General features: G+C 42.0%; 1 protein-coding gene across 3 annotated transcripts in view; it reads left to right on the forward strand.

Annotated features, from left to right (window-relative positions):
• Positions 1-16,900, forward strand: part of lpp (LIM domain containing preferred translocation partner in lipoma) — a 273,606-nt gene that overhangs the window by 35,476 nt on the left and 221,230 nt on the right. Inside the window, exon 4 of one of the 3 annotated variants that reach the window (XM_061240899.1) lies at positions 13,449-13,498. The exons of the other annotated variants lie outside the window; for them this stretch is intronic. Within the exon in view, the coding sequence (XP_061096883.1) occupies positions 13,491-13,498 (8 nt within the window). The 5' untranslated portion in view covers positions 13,449-13,490. The remainder of the gene's footprint in view (positions 1-13,448; positions 13,499-16,900) is intronic. 3 annotated transcript variants of the gene reach the window in all.

The raw sequence follows: 16,900 nt of genomic DNA on the forward strand, positions 1-16,900 counted from the left end.
ATGTATATTATAGAAATATATATCAATTATTCATGAGACTGTATTTATTGCATTTAAAGCCATTAGACTAGACAGACTTCAGTCATGCTACCTGTGATTTACTCCTTTTTATGAAAGATGTTTTCCTGGTATTGCTTAATATGTTAGCAATCTAGGCTGCATTTGCCAATATTGCCACTAGGTTAAAAAAACACAGCACCTTTGAGCAGAAAATCTTTAGGTCACTGAAATTTCATTTTTAGATTTGAGTTTGTATTGACCTGGCGCACTGTAATTTTAGAATTTAATAATCTGAGAATTTAATAATCAATTTTCAGAATACCGAGAGAAGAACGGACACCTTATGTTAAACCTTACCCCATTTAAACCAAACTATAAATCAGTGAGAGGTAAAATTGCACAATTTGATCCGTTTGCCTCAGGCTAATTGAAGCTAGATGCAAAATACTTGAATGTGTCTTCGCGATGTTATGTATCCTTGGATAAGCCGCTCCACCATACAGACATGCTCATGCATGCTCACATGCATACAAAATGCAGCCTACATGCCAACTCGGGTACAAATGCTCTTCCCACAAGACTGAAAGTGACAGGAGTGTGCAGGTATATGTGTGTGAGTGTGTGTGTATGTGTATGTGTGTGTGTGTGTGTGTGTGTGTGGGGGGGGGGGGGGGCGTGCGCATGTGTTCCGTAGCTGGATATACTCCGAGAATGCTTGAACTTGTCAGCACAGTGAATAACGCTGTGTCATTATCCCCTGTCACTCTGAAAGGGCTTCAGAGAAAGTTGTCAGTCTCTGTTTCCTGGCCAGGTCTACTTCACTGAAAATTACCCTCACTATGTCCCATATCCTGCAATTTGTCTGGCTCCCATTAGCAGCCAAAAGAGTGAATGGGGGGGCATTGATAAAGCAACAATGTTTCACTTACCGCTAACTTTGCACCCCGCAGTAGCCTTTGCATGCGGAGGCGTCAGTAGACAAACGCCTCTGAATTAATGCTCTGGTCCCCCCTTTCCACAATGCTATCATTTCAGCAAACTCGGTGCACAGCGACTGCCTACCGATACAGGTTTTTATTTAGTTTGGGTTGTAATGGATAGTTCAAAAGGCAGCTTCAATGGCAGCACACCCATGGTTCCTGGCAGCAGAACAAAAGCAAAGAGTAGAGTAGCACTAAAGCAATGGTGTTCACAGCACTCACTCTTTTAACCCATACGTTTAGATGGAGCTGAAAAAAGTGCATATTAAAAGCATATGGATTATTATATAAGGCAACCTGCTGGTGCACGTTTGAGTCAACCCGATGCACTTTGTTACATGCACACGCACATGCACACGCAGACACACATACACATATACACAAAGCGGCTGTATTTGAAATGCATGCAAGTTAATTTTAATGAGATATACTTTGCGTAATCAAATATGACATGACCTTTCAGCGGAATATGATCTTCATGTTTGATATTCTGCCTGGAGTTGTAATGCCAAAACCTGCCCCCCACCTTGAAAAAACATAGATCGACACCTAAACTGTATAATTTACTTTCAACAATGAGCAGAAGAGAGCATTCCAGGATTCACTTACTGACCTTTGTGGTTTGATGTTCTGCCTTAAAACATTAAGTACTTTTCCTTTTGATGCATTGTAAGCACCCATGGACAAGGTCTATCTGCTGACCAAGTAAATAACAATCCAATTTTCTTCAAATAGATTGTGTCAGCACCAAAATACTTCTTTATACTGTACCAATTCCTGGCCACTCATTTACACCTATTAAAATGGCAAACACCCTCTCTGCATTTCCATGCCTGTAACAGTCCTCATTCTGAATACAATCCCTCAACTTTCTATTGAACCAGTAGAAAGCTGGTGAACAATCTTGGCGAGGGAACTATTTTTTTTAATCAAATAAACAAATATAAATTATGAAATATAAATAATTTAAAGGATTATCAATGACAAAGCTCATATTACCTTGCTGAAAACTACATTTTGGAGGTGCATGTGTATGGCATGACTTTATTTCTAAAAGGCCTAATGATGTCTTATCCTAAAACAAACTTTGTCCCTTGCACCTTCCTCTTCCAAAAATGTGGTACCTTATAAACATGGCTGTACTAAGGGAATCAATGTTTAATAAGAAAGTTGGTCAAAATTAATAGCCATCTGTACAAATTTTGGTGCGCATATAAAGCACTACACATTCAAATAATGATGAAATAATGATCCTTTGATAAAGACTTTTTTTCTCGATACTGCTGATCTATTCGTTAATGCCAGTTTGCTCAGGTTGCTGCTGCCGAATATTGTGTTCTGGTGAAGTCTAAAGTAATCAACAAGCAGACACTGAGGTTAGAGATTTGAGGACAGCAATAGCCTCTACACAAAGCCTTTGTTTAGCTCTTTTAGCTGTTTCAAAGGTGGCATGAACTGAAATGTGTCTGTGGTATCTTTTTCTTGACACTTATTTTCTGCACAGTTGCACCTCAAATGCACTGCTCTGTTCAAAGGCTGTTGAGTGTCTTCAGTCCTAAGGTTCAAATCCAGCAAGTGCTCTTGCAGGTTTAGCTTTATTAGCTCCACTGAGGAGTGAAACCTTGAGACTTTCTTTCTTTTTCCTACTTATTGCCTATTGTGCTTGGTTCCCTTTGTCATGGGTTGTGTAGTCGCGGCTATACTATGAATTGTGAATATTATCGTTTCCTTTTTTACATTTCCTTTTTTTTGTTTCTGTTTTTGGAATCTCCAGTTCCAAACCCCTGAACAGGGAACATTATAGCTGAAGCTTTCTCACTCCTCCGCTTGCCAGTCAGAAGAAACTGCACTGATTGGAGGAGATGTTCATCTTTCGCTGACAACAATGCATAACCTGTAGGTGCCTGCTACAGAGGCAATACTTATGCTGTGGTAACCCAAGAACCCATGCAAACCAGCCCTGCCCTTGCGGGACAATGCCAGCTGTGTCCTGCTGATCCAGACTCCCGGGTCATTGTTGACTAATGACATAGTCCAGACTCAGACTACTTGATCTGCAGTCATGAGGTGTACCTTTATGGGCTGAGCATGTTTATAAATTGGTCAAGTAATTAGGTTTCCCAGAGAATGACCACAAATGACCAGTGTCAGTGTTATTCATTTCATATTCATTTGATGAAGTTGGCTTCTGAGAAGAAATACAGGACCTAGCAAAAGTATTTTTCACACAACACTTTAACATTTAGCCTGCGCCACATAATAAACCTAGTTAGGGCAATGTCAGTAGTACTTGTGGTACAGTAGCTCAACGAGTCTGTGACATTGTTTGCACTTTTTGTTAAGCTGAGCTTGTGAATCAGTGCATTTCGACTGTAATTTAGGAGAAGCAGAGCTTTTTAACATTGGGAGTGGGAGTGACCAACAATTGCTGTAACATCAGAAGGAGAAGGAAATTATATCCCTCTCAGCACTTGCGTGCAATCCATTAGTTTAGCGCTAGGTGTGGGTCTGTTGGCTGTTGTTTGTTCTCAGCCCTTTTCCCCTGGTGTTTAAAGGAGTGTAATCCGTGACATCATGGGACCATGGGCTTTGGCTCAGATTAAAAAAACTCCAAGCCCCAGAGATCTCCTTGCTCTCAGACTCGATCTCAGACCTGATTTGATTTGGATGTCCTCCAACCCAGACCAGCTCCATGGTCCCAGGGAAAAGATGAACCAGTACTCTCTTGGACTTGTAATAACATATCAATTTGCATCGGATTTGGTGTTGGGGAGGATTTAAGCCTGTATATACATATATTTTTATCATGTACCTTTCGGGCCAAAATCCAGACCAACTATGAAAATATATATTCTAAATCCTTCCATTAGTAAGCTTTCCTGCTATAGTTCTAAGAAGGTTTTTCTTATAAAGTAAAATTTCTGTATCTTATTTTCAACAAACGTATTTAATTGGTTGCAAAAATCCTGAAGTTGAAAATGAATAAGTTAATTTCACAGTGGTGCCCTGCTGACTATGCATACAGCAAAAAAAGAAAAAAACAAAAAAAGAAAAGCATCGAGGAGAAATCAATGTTGGGGGCTGTGCCAAATGTCTCGGATAGAACACCGAGCAAGCTGAAAACACTCATGCTCTCAAGACTGGGTTCTTTTCCTTCGAATCTGTGACTTGTTTAGATTGCTCTCAACGGTACGGGTTTCTGAGGTCAGCCGTGTCTGGTCTCAGAGGCCTCATCATACGGTTTGTCTGTGAGGAATATGATATGCATTGATGTTCACATTTGGAACATCATATTTCAGGCAGGTCATTGTTTAACTGCTTACTGGGACTTTTATACTGAAACTACTTCAGTGGCATGTTTGAGGAAATGTCATAATAGAAAGAAGTTTAACAGAAGGGAGACTACAAATGAGTAAACCCCAAGAAGGATACCTTACTAAGGGCTGTACGTAATTCAGTCAGGTTCAGGGCATTCAGTCAATAAAGAGAAGTACAGTTTGTTATGGTGTGAAATTATCTGTTTTTAGATTTATCTTCAGTAATCTCGCCGTGGATCCATTTTTGGTTCACTAGTTATTCCTTAACCTCTTCGCCAAAATAAAAACAAGCCAACAAAAATGACAACAAAAACAAACAAACAAACAAAAAAAAAACAGAAAACAAGACCAAACCCTTGAGGAGAATCCCTATTGATTTTACTTTGAACATAAAAAGTTAGCGTTGATGCTCAGTGCTGCCGGCCAGATTTTAAAGCCTTCGAATCCGGGCCGACACTTCCTCCGTGAGAGCCGCTAATCAGAGGTGGGCAGATTGACGGCTGGCAGACTGACACGTCGTCGCCCGCGGCTCTGCTCCCCGCGACCTGACGACTCGGGGCGTCCGCATTGTTCATCTGGATTGATAAGGTGGTGATTCACGAGGAAGGCTGCGGGAGCCCTCCGCATATTAAAACGGCGGAAGGGCTCCGACGGCGCCAACAGCCGCATATCAACGCGAGCGTCGAAAAGCAGACATCAGAAGCAATTAAAATTTCCATTGCTCCCAATCGATGGCGGCGACTTTGCTCTTCAACCTTTAAATAACTTTTCCCGTTCCCGCTCCTCCATTTAATGGGACCTTTGGCTTCGGCGGGATGAGTGGCGCGATACGGAACGAGGCTCGCTCGTAACGGCTGCCCTGCTCTTTTAGCACGATGTTAGAGGTGTGTCGAAAAGCACGTTATGCTAAATTAGTCCCGTCAGAACAATACAGGCACCTGTTTGTTCTGCGCTTTTTTTTTAACACTTGGTTGGAGCTGCAGTCTACAGAGTAGTGCCGTGCTGCGGTGTCGTTATGGAGACATCACCACAGACAAAGGTTTGGTTTAGCTAAAGCCTCCAGCTGACTATATAAGTATGTGTATTAACGTTTATGCAAAGGTATGCTTTGTAGCATTTGAAACAATAGATCCTGCAGTTTATTTTATTTATCAGCAGACTTTTCTTACAGTATATGTACATGTATAACAACCATAATATTATTCTGGTTATGGTTTACCCCAGTTAAGTCTCCTATCATGTATTTGTTTTTTTCATTTTGAGAGTATTTTCTCATAAATCACATTGGAGGATGTCAGCATGCACTGCAATTTCAAAGCTGCGTATGTGTGATCACCACGTAGGCCAGTTGAATTACAGGTGAACTCTTTTTACCCTTGTGGATGTTTGATTAGTTTGAAGTTGAAAAGCAATGTCTTGGAAACTTAGAAAAATAACATGGCGCTGGAGGCCTATACTCTCCTATAGAAGTCTGTGTTGCGAGTGGTATCAGATTCTGAGTTTTCAGCATCTGGGAGGAAAGCTGAAACCAAGAGTCTACTTGTTTATTTTTTGCAACACGAATCGTTTGTTTTCTTTGCAATTTCTCTTCGGAGTTAGAAATGGTGCAGCAACACTGGGACCACAGACGGCACACACATATGTATTCGGTGTGGTTTGGAACAGGTCCACATACAAATTTGTCACTCATCATGCTCGGTCGCAAAAAACCCTCAATGCTCCCAGAAAATGTTGGCCAGAGACAAACGGCTCCCCGCGGTTGCCACCGTGACAAGAGACCATAGCCACCCGCGGACAGCGGCTTTGGCTCAAGGTTCGACAAATGCGCAACTTGCCATAGGTGGGCTGAAACCCACCTGTTGTTGGCGCCCCTCAGTGCTTAGATTCTTTATTTTCCAATAACTTGTATCCGCTATCAGCCATGCAAATGACAGGGCAGCTTTTACCCTGGCTAGACATTAAAGTGGTTTCCATGGAATTACTCGGGCATCGGCTCCTGTCTGTCAGTCTCATTCATTTGCCCTGCCTCTGCCACTTCTGGAACTATCTGCTCCAGAGGACGCTCTGTCCTCTGACCACTCGCTCTGCCTGGAAAGAGAGCAGTGGAAATTGACTGCCAAAGTCACACTCAGGCCTGATGCGGCCGACCTCCGCTCACATAGTGGCTTGACCCCATGACTCCTCAGGCCACTGACTCATTTCTATTAACCATTTATATCACAGCTGAACTATCTCTCTCTCTCCCGGCAGTCACACTCAGGCCTTGGAAAAGACCTGAATTGATGAAGGCCTAATAAGCAAAGTCTTGCCCCTGCCCCAATGAGAATTTACCTTTGTCAGCAGTGCAGAACTGCATTATGTAATTATCACATATAGTACACAGTGCTGTTGTTTTTTAAAATATAAAATAGAAGCAAAGTGCATATTTGTTTAATGTTCCTTCCCCATCACGCATGCCCCTCGGTGTGTGTTATGTTTTCTTTAAGGTCCAGTTTGTCAGTTTGTTATAACAGCCATGTTCTGTAGCTTAGCGATACAGCTGTACACCAAAGTGGCTATAGCCGTGGTACCGTATCCTGCTTTTCCAGGAAAGAAAGACCTTACTGGTATTTCACACTGAGATCAAGCTTTCAGTCAGAAGCAAATCCTTCTCTTGATGTGCATATACAGCAAATATACAGAGTGCCTCTGGTGGTTACAAACGACCAGTTTCTTGGGCGGTATGGCTAAGGCCAGGTGCAACTGCATGTAAGGTAGCTGTCAGGCTGTTGGACTGCTTCTCGGACTGCCATAGGTTTGTTCCTCTGCTGTGACAGTTATTTCACCAAGAGACAGGTTTCTCACCACATGCCAACCCACCTGAATACATGCACTATAACTATAGATGCCTGCCATGCAAATAAGTAGTGCAATGTTGCATAAGTAGTCTCTTGTGGGATATACTTCCATCACAGTATGTGCAGTATGTATGGCAAGTTATAATATTGTGCAGCATTATGCAGATTGAGCAACAAATTCCTTGTGGGAGTCTAAGTTGTTAGTGTAACAGAATAAACATGTCTGAATTCTCGATCACATTATTTGATTGCAAGGTGAATTACATTTTCTAGGGTAAATAACCACTAGGCTACCACAACACTGAACTTTATTCCTCATCAAAAGGGTCAAAGTAAGGGTGTTTCAAGGTGCTTTGTCCCAGCAATTTACCATTCAGGGGCAGGGGCAGGGGCGACATGGCTCAGGCAGTAAGAGCAGTCGTCTGGCAGTCGGAGGGTTGCCGGTTCGATCCCCCGCCCGGGCTGTGTCGGAGTGTCCCTGAGCAAGACACCTAACCCCTAAATGCTCCTGACGAGCTGGTCAGTGCCTTGCATGGCAGCCAATTGCTGTCGGTGTGTGAGTGGGTGAATGAGAAGCATCAATTGTACAGCGCTTTGGATAAAGGTGCTATATAAATGCCAACCATTTACCATTTTACCATTATTTTAAGACCAAGACTTCTTTCTTTTCGCTTCCATAAGGAAAACGTAAATCAATCGTAAACAAAAAGCGTTTGACTGAATTTGTTATTAATATAAATTGACGCTCCTAAAATACCTTATTAGGACCACGGAATATAATGTCCAGCAATCAAAAGAGAAAATATGAAAGAACTTTGCTTTAAAATGCTGTGTAGCCAGCACATGATCTGATTTATTGTTTCATTATATGACTGTGTGCTACAGCTACTATGTAACATCTTGTCTTTGCGAACAATAAAGGAGTAACATGGTGGTTGGTCACATTTTCTAGGTTTTTATATGCAATTTGCACTAGAAGGCATTGAAGAAACACAATGAAAGTATGAAATATGTCCATTCTTTAGTTTTGGAGAAGTAAGCATTTAATATTGTTGTCCTATTTTCAACCGGATGAGAATGTTCTCCTTGTTTGTGTCACACAAGGATGACCACTCCCTTTATCCCTCCCCTATAACTTGTGACCCATAGTTTTCACCGCTGGCCTACAGACAAGACAATGCAAATATTTGACTAACGTTAGGTTCACTTAAATTAGACTGCCTTTTAAGGACTATAAGACTATTTCTGGTTATATTCAGCTAGCTAGTTTGCTTTCATAAGGTGACATTATCACTAATGTTAGCTAGCTAGTTTGTTTTCATGAGGACATTATAGTTATGCTTTTATCTTAACTTGGCTAGCTAGCGGATAAGTCAGCATCCTCACCTTAGCTATCGATAGTTGATATACAAAGTTAGCTAGCTTGTGAAAACAGATGAGCGGCTATCATGGAGGTAGCTATGGTAACGAACAACAATGTGTTGAAAGTGAGGGCATGTCATAGCTAATTCACAGTTCTCTATACCACACCCAGACCAGTTTGGTTGAACTTTTATAGTGGGAAATTTAGGCATAGAAAAATAATAGTATGTATTTAAATGACTGAATTTAAAGGACTGAATAATATGCACATGTGTTTTATTGTTGCCTAAAGACAACTGGCAATGTGACATTCAAAGACAATGTTACTCCTTTAAAATGTATATTCAAATGTATTTAGGAGTTAACAGTTGCCGTTATTGTTTGTTGTTTATTCAATTAAAAAATGGATGAGGAACGATGGAGAAACACACAGAGCTATACAGTGGGGTGCAAAGTTTGGTTTAAATGTCTGTTACAATGAATCTGTAAGTGATAGAAAGCAAACCTGAACTCTAAATGGCTTGAGACTTGAGACTTCTAAACATGAGACTTTTCTGGAAATTTTAAAGTAATATTGCTTTTTATTTTCATTTTTTACTATTTATAAATGATAAAATAAATTATAAATTACACATTGGCTCTCGCAAAGATTATAATGAATTTGGTGCTTCCATCTTTACAAAGCCACTCAAGTATAACTTTTTCATTAGGGATGTACAATATGGTAATTCTGTAGCTGTGGTAATGGTTGGTTTGGCCTTATTGATCAATGCCAATTCCAGGGACGTCCTGTTTCATGTTATTACACGTATGCAGTGAAGCTTCCACATTCAAGAACATGGACATTAAGTTATCAGAGAGAAATGCAACAGATTTAAACTGTATAACAAAATAAAGCCAGAAAAAGCTACATTTATTAACCAGAGAATATGCATCTAGAGACCTACCGAGTCTCTGTATAGCTTTGCTTGTGAGTTTGGCTGGTATAAATTAAAATTAAATAAATAATCAATAAGAGCTTCAGATAGGTGTGAATAGAGTATTTCTTGAGATGACATTTAAATGTAATTTTCAGCATCAGTGACACATGAAACGCATTACTTTTCTGATGCTTGCACGTCAATGTATTTGCTTATCATATCTGCCATAACCTTATCAGGCGATACTGATGATACTGATCACTTCATTTATTATCAGCCAGCGCCAATACGGCCTTGATATTCTTGTCCACAGCTAAACGTTTTTCCCGTTGCAGGGGGTAATTGAAGGCTTCATATTTGTATCAACTAGTCTATTTTGGACTTTTTAAGTTACATTATTTAAAGGTACAATAGGCAATTTCCTAACGATGAAGAGAGGAATTGCAACAACAAATACCCTGTGTATCCCTCCCCCTTCTCTGTGAACACGCTGAAGTTGAAGCGCCATTGGCAGTGGCAATTAGAACCAATTTTCAACCAATGAACTTGAATAATTGTACAGCTGTACAGTGTTGTGGTACAGAGTGTCGGCCCATCAACTGTATATTTGAATTTAAGGACTATAAACACAGGCAGAGGGTGAGTCAACATGTCAGTGAGCCTTTTTCAATGATAGGGAAGGGATTTACAATGTTTTTGTAACAATGTTTTAACACAGAAATCTTACCTATTGTTGAATAGAAGCAGGTTCGCAGCAGCGGCCTCTGTATGAAACGTTCAGCTGAAGGGCAAACAAAAAAGTGTCCCGGGTTCGACGGATCAGAGAAGGCTTGACGGAGGCTTGACGGAGGAGATGAGCACGCTGGCCTCTGCCCCAGAGCCTCAGGGGGAACTTGGTTCCGCCGGTTGTAGCTGGCTCTTTGGCTTAGCAGATTCCCGGGAAGGTGGCCATGGAAATAAATCGAAAGCCCGGTAAGGTTGACCAAGCGCAAACTGCGTTCAGGAGTTTGAGAAGCGGTCCATGGGGCTTCGACGCTTCCCTTAGGGAGCAGACCTCCGTGCTCTGCCGCCCAATGACTGCAGCGTCTCCCGTTTCCTCTCGGCCAATGCTGAAGTATGGGGCATACCCGGCTCTGCAAATGATTAATCTGCCTTTACAGTAATCCCCCCCACCCTAATACTGTCCATCAGAATGAGAAGGAATGCAACGTCCCATTGATTCACTCTATAAACTCTAAACCCTTGTCTGGATTTCCCTTTTAATATAAAGCAGCTCTTGGACTTCAGGCCATCTGTCAGATTAGACTGTCATGAACTGGGGTGACACATTGTTTTCTAAACAGAGCTTTTATAAAACAAACATTTCAGCTTCCTGAAACATTAATCTATCTAAATTGATCTCAATCCTGGGAACTGGATATTGCTCTTTATAACTTGTCTAACGGCGGATAGCTATTACATCACACCAGCTGTCACTTCAACCTGGCACTGCAAGTAAGGAAGGATTCAGATTATGGTGATTCAAAATCACATTGCACAACGTACTGTCAGTGTACTGTTAATTTATATCCTTGTTATATTTTCCTCCCAACCGGACCAGGCCGATTTCTGTGACCTCAAGTACAATTTATTTTTATCCACATTTTTCATGATATTTTCCAGCTATTGCACACACACATGATGCTCAGCGTTTCTGGACTAGTTCCACAATGCAAAATCAATAAATGCCATGCTTGTTTTTTATTTTGGGGAGTATGGTAATTGTATACAAATAATAAACTAAGCATACGTTGCAGTTGCATCTATGTAGTATTTGGTCGGACCAAATGCATTCGGAGGGATCAGTTGAAAGTAATTTGGTTCTGTCCTGCATACCACTTTGTAGCAAGTGGGTTTCCTTGGTTTCCTTTTTGCTTATATTTGATTTAAAATATTCCTATTATTGTACTTGAAAGCAGCTAATTTAAACTGCTTTCGCTTTTTAATTAAGTTGACTGTTTTGATAGCAGGTCACATCTCATGTTTTGTTTTGTAGCTTTTCTCTTTTTGCATCCATAGGGAAAAGAACATGGCTGTCACTGCATATGGTTGTCCAGTAACCCCTTGAGGAAGTGTGCCTACACTGAACATGGTCTGAGGTGGCGGGTTCATTCCTCATGGCCTAGAGAGTGGCCTGAGCACGGAGCTTTACTGATCTCGGATCAGTCAAGGACAGACACTCCACTGTTGGCTCTGTCCCTGTATAACTTGCCCCTACCGCGGTTCCTTAGTAGGTATTCACTGGAGAGCGTCAAGGAACGGTGTGTTCCCTACCGCGCAGACTTTGAAGTTCTCCATTTCCTAGTGGTGTTTATTCTCTCTTGAATTGAATAAGAATTTTCCAGATGTATTCAAAATGGAATCACACAACGGGGCTGGAATAAGGAAACGGCACATACTAGCTCTTGGCCATACAAATCACATATTATTGTTCACAACCAAATGGATGAATCTACTGCTCCTTTGAAGCATGTTGCATTATGTCGGCTTATTCCCTAAAGTGTGAGTAACAGTGTATGCTTAGGCACAAAATAACATAATTCACAGCTGTGTCTAATACGCATCAGTGTATTTTATTTAGATTGTTGGTGTGCTGAACACTGATCGGATCAAATCAAAGCATTATCTCGCTTTAGCCACCAATCAAAAGCCACGGCTAATTGCTTAAAAAGGGCCGATTGCCCTTTTCTCCAGTACATGAAGCACCTTTTAGAGTGTGCAGGTCTCACTGGCACACAGGTGTGGATTCCTGCACTGCCGTATCCTGAGAGTGTAGGGCACGTCTCTCAGGAAAAGGGCTTTTTTTGGTCGAATTTCCGAGTTGAACATGTGCAGGGTCATGCCCTTCTTGTTTAATCTGACTGCTGGTACAGAGGAAATATCCCGAGAGGAAAACAAAACAGTTGGTAAACGCGTGTACTCCACATCACCTACAGCTGCTGCTGGGCTACTCTGTGTACACGAGAGACAATGCTGTTGCCTGCTGTGGTGCAGTGTGTTCAATCAGTCTTGTCTATGTTTCATTCAACAGGCCTTAGTGTTACCTCATCCCGACGTGGCCTGCCTTTTGTATGTGAGGAATCTGCTCATCTCTCAGACTCAAAGACTTGGGCTATATGTACGAATAGCGGGAAAAACCTTACTATACATAATTCTGTGTACACTGGATTCAAACATCCCATCAGTTTCTTACCACACCTGCATGAAAATTTCCATTTGTAATGGTAATTCATTCCGATATAACAAAATGGTTGAAACTCTGTGTACTCCTCTTTTCTGTGAACTAAAGTCACTGCAGCCATATGTCATGGGGGGGGGGGGGATTCATGAAAATATCTGCCCTTTGCTCCACACAATTTACCGGCTTTACCAGTCGGTCACCAAGCGGAAAGTTTGGTATCCTGCAAGATGCGTACAATGCCCAATGCACTGCGTATTGGGCAAAACGGAAGTGCCCGCGTGCTACTGCGACATTATAGGAGAAGGAAGGTTGATCAACAACTGTGGCAAAATACTGAGACAAAAGGGAATCTATGAAAGACTTCCATAGTGGACTGATTCATGAAAAAGGTGAACTTGGAGCACTCTGTAAGACAAAGGCTTTAAACCATATAGAGACAGGAAATGTTTCGACATTACATGAGATGCTAACTCTGAGAAGTGACGTCAAAACATCACTTTCCTCTGTATGAATTAAAGCCTGAAGTTTGTGCTCTGTCTTTGTCTCAAAGAGTGCTCTAACTTCACCTTTTCCATGAATCAGTCCACTGTCTTGTATTCCTTTTTGTGCTGCATATTGGCTTGTGGTTTTCTTTTCTACGACAGTTATTGTGATATTGTAAGATGGTATTACAATGTTTTGCAACCATTCTGATTTTGTAATTGAGGATGTTGCCATTGATACTTGCAACAGAGTCTGAGGAAACTTCTCTGCAAAAACTGTCGTAGAACATGCGTATACAGTTGGGTTGAGACGATGCCCTTTTCTTTCAGTTGCTAAGATGCCAGAGAGGACAAGGGTGATGGTGGGTGGCCATGCCCAAGTAAGTACTTCCTGATTTCTCTTATTGCATATTTGACACACTGAATGATTTCAAACCTTCAGACAAAATGTAATATTAGACAAAGGGAAACTTAGTAAACAGAGCCAGACTTGTACTCATATTGAACCTTACCATCAGAGTGTCCCTACAACGTTTCTATAAGCACACTATGCTTCCAGAAGAGGTGAGAGAGTTTTGAAATATTTCACTCTGGAAAGGGTTACAAAGCCATTTTGAAAGCTCTGGGAGTCCTCCAAACCACAGTGAGCGCCATTTTCCTGGAACAATGGTGAATCTTCCATGGAGTGGCTGAACTGCCAAACTTTCTAAACTTTCTACCATGAAGTCACAAAAGTTCCCAGAAGAACATCCAAAGACCTGCTGGCCTCTCTAGGCTCAGTTAACTTTAGTGTGCATGACTCCACAATAAGAAAGCAGAACCACTTCTAACTAAGAGAAATTACAAGTTTCTTAAATAGAATGTCCAGTTATGTCCATGAGCTGAAGTTTTTTTACATTACATTTTTACACTTTTAATCCAAAGCGACTTACAAGTGCATAGGTTCTACCATAAGTTAAAGCATCACATCCAGAACTAGGAAAATACACATGGAGTGCTGTTCTAAACATAGTCGTCATCATAAGTGCAATTTTTTTTTTTTTTTGGGGGGGGGTTAGACAAGGATAGGGATAACAAAGGAGGGGTGGGGAAATCAGGAGGGAGGACTAAGGTAGAGTTTGAAAAGGTGGGTTTTGAGTCTGCGTCGAAATAGGGGGAGGGATTCTGCTGTCCTGACAGTGGTAGGCAAGTCATTCCACCACTGAGGAACCAGAACGGAAAACAGACGTGAACGTGCAGCTCGACCGCCAGGTGCACGTAGAGAGGGAACCATAAGGCGACCAGAGCTGGCAGACCGGAGTGGTCTAGCTGGGGAGTGATCAAGGATTGTATGTAAGGTGGGGCAGTCCCCTTAGCAGCCTGAAATGCCAACACTAGGGCCTTGAAACGGATGCGTGCGGCAATAGGAAGCCAGTGGAGGCCAATGAGAAGCGGGGTGACATGAGCCGACCTGGGCTGACTGGTGATCAGGCGGGCTGCAGCATTCTGGACCAGCTGGAGGGGCTTGATGGCACACGCTGGGAGACTGGCTAGGAGGGAGTTGCAGTAATCCAGGCGGGAAATGACGAGTGCCTGGACTAGGAGCTGGGTGGCTTTCTCCGCCAGGAGATGACGGATACGGCGTATATTATACAGAAAGAACCTGCAGGTTCTGGCAGTGGAGGATACTTGTGGAGCCAGGGTGAGGCAGTTATCAAGAGTCACCCCAAGATTCTTTGCCGTACGGGAGAAGGAAACTACAAAGTCCTCAACAGTCAGTGAGAGGTCGATTGACGGAGAGGACTTAGCAGGGATGTAGAGAAGCTCAGTTTTGGCAAGGTTGAGCTTCAGGTGGTGGGAAGTCATCCACACAGAGATATCAGCCGAGCAGGCAGAGATCTGTGTGGTGACTTGGGTGTCGGGGGGGAAGGAAATAACGAGTTGGGTGTCATCAGCGTAAGAATGATAAAAGCCACGGGAAGAGATAACAGAACCAAGAGACATGGTGTATAGTGAGAAGAGGAGAGGCCCAAGAACTGAGCCCTGCGGGACTCCAGTTTGTAGGGGGTGAGGGTCGGAGACTGAGCCGCTCCAAGTCACCTGGTAGGAGCGACCAGAGAGGTAGGAGGAAAACCAAGTGAGTGCAGACCCTGTGACACCCATCCCAGACAGCGATGAGAGCAGAATCTCATGGTTGACTGTATCGAAGGCGGCCGACAGGTCGAGGAAGATGAGGACAGAGGAGAGGGATTTGGCTTTAACAGAGTGGTGTGCCTCAGTGACCGCAAGCACGGCGTTCTCAGTGGAGTGGCCACTCTTGAAGCCAGACTGGTTGGGGTCATTAGTTGAAGTGTAATTGGGTAATGCTGGAAAACAATGATCCAAAACACAAGAGCAAGTCCATTTGAATGGCTGAAAAAAGTGGAGTGGCCTAGTCAAAGTCCTGATTTTAACCCAACAGAGATGATGTGGCAGGACCTGAAATGAGTAGTTCATGCTTTAAAACCTCCCATTATGTCTGAATTAAAGCAGTTCTGCAAAGAGTGGGCAAAAATCCCTCCACGGTGATGTGACAGACTGATCTAATCATTGAAAGTGTTTGGTTGCAGGTGTTTCTGAAAGGGGTTTAAAGGGGAAATTACTTTTTTAGTGGTGATATGAATATTTGATAGCTTGTGTTATGAGTGATATGAGTGTTTAATCAGGTTACGTTTGTCTAACACTACATTTTGTCTAAAGATCTGAAAACACTCAATGTGACAAATATGCAATAAAATCAGGAAAGGAGCAAATATACTACAGTTTGATGCCTTCCTTGGAGGACCTTAAAAGCTGTAGTCCTCCTAACTCGAGATGTGTTGGCTTGGCTGCTACATATCCTTGTCCTGGATGTTGACTGATGTTCATTTAATTAATTGGCCTCCTCACCTCCTCAAGAGAATGTAGAAATGTATTAAGATGATGAGAGCACAAATTATTTCCAGAGAGCTTTGTGGCTGAACTTTCCTGCTTTTTTAATTCTGTGAGAACAAATTGAATATTGAATTTGCATTGCATAAAAATTTGAATGTAGTGGATAAATTTAGCCGAATACACTCAGAGCACTTTATTAGGTATTTATTAGACGTATTTATTTAGACTTACCATTTTTCTGCTGCTGTAGCCTATCCACTTAAAGGTTTTGACATGTTGTGTGTTTAGAGATGCTTTTCTGCATACCACCGTTGTAATATGTGGTTATTTGTGTTACTGTCACCTTACAGTCAGCTTAGACCAGTGTGGCCCTTCTCCTTTTGAATAAACAATGTGTTTTTGCCTGCAGAAATGCCGCTCACTGGATGTGTATTTCACGACATTCTCTGCAAACTCGAGAGACTGTTGTGCGTGAAAATCCCAGTTTCTGATATACTCAAATCACTGTGTCTGGCACCAACAATTATTCTGCAGTCAAAGTCACTTTGATCAAATTTCTTCCCCATTCTGACATTTGGTCTACAAAACTGATGAACTTCTTGACCATGTCTGCATACTCTCATGCATTTAATTGCTGCCACATGACTGTCCATCGCTCTGATAAGAGCGTCAGCCAAATGACATGTAATGTAATGTAATGTATACTCGAGTAAGAGTAAAAGTATCCGTATCCTCCTATAAAACAACTATTAGAAGTGAAATTTATTAAAAAACGTACTTTACATTTATTTTGTTACATTTACTTAACACGTTGCTACCCACTTCTGGCAAAGGGAAACCATTTTTTTCATCCTGATGTTTTGCCAAGGCCTTCGTCTCCAAGATGCCGT

This window comes from Conger conger, chromosome 4 (genome assembly GCF_963514075.1).
Source record: "Conger conger chromosome 4, fConCon1.1, whole genome shotgun sequence".
Classification (NCBI taxonomy): Eukaryota; Metazoa; Chordata; class Actinopteri; order Anguilliformes; family Congridae; genus Conger; species Conger conger.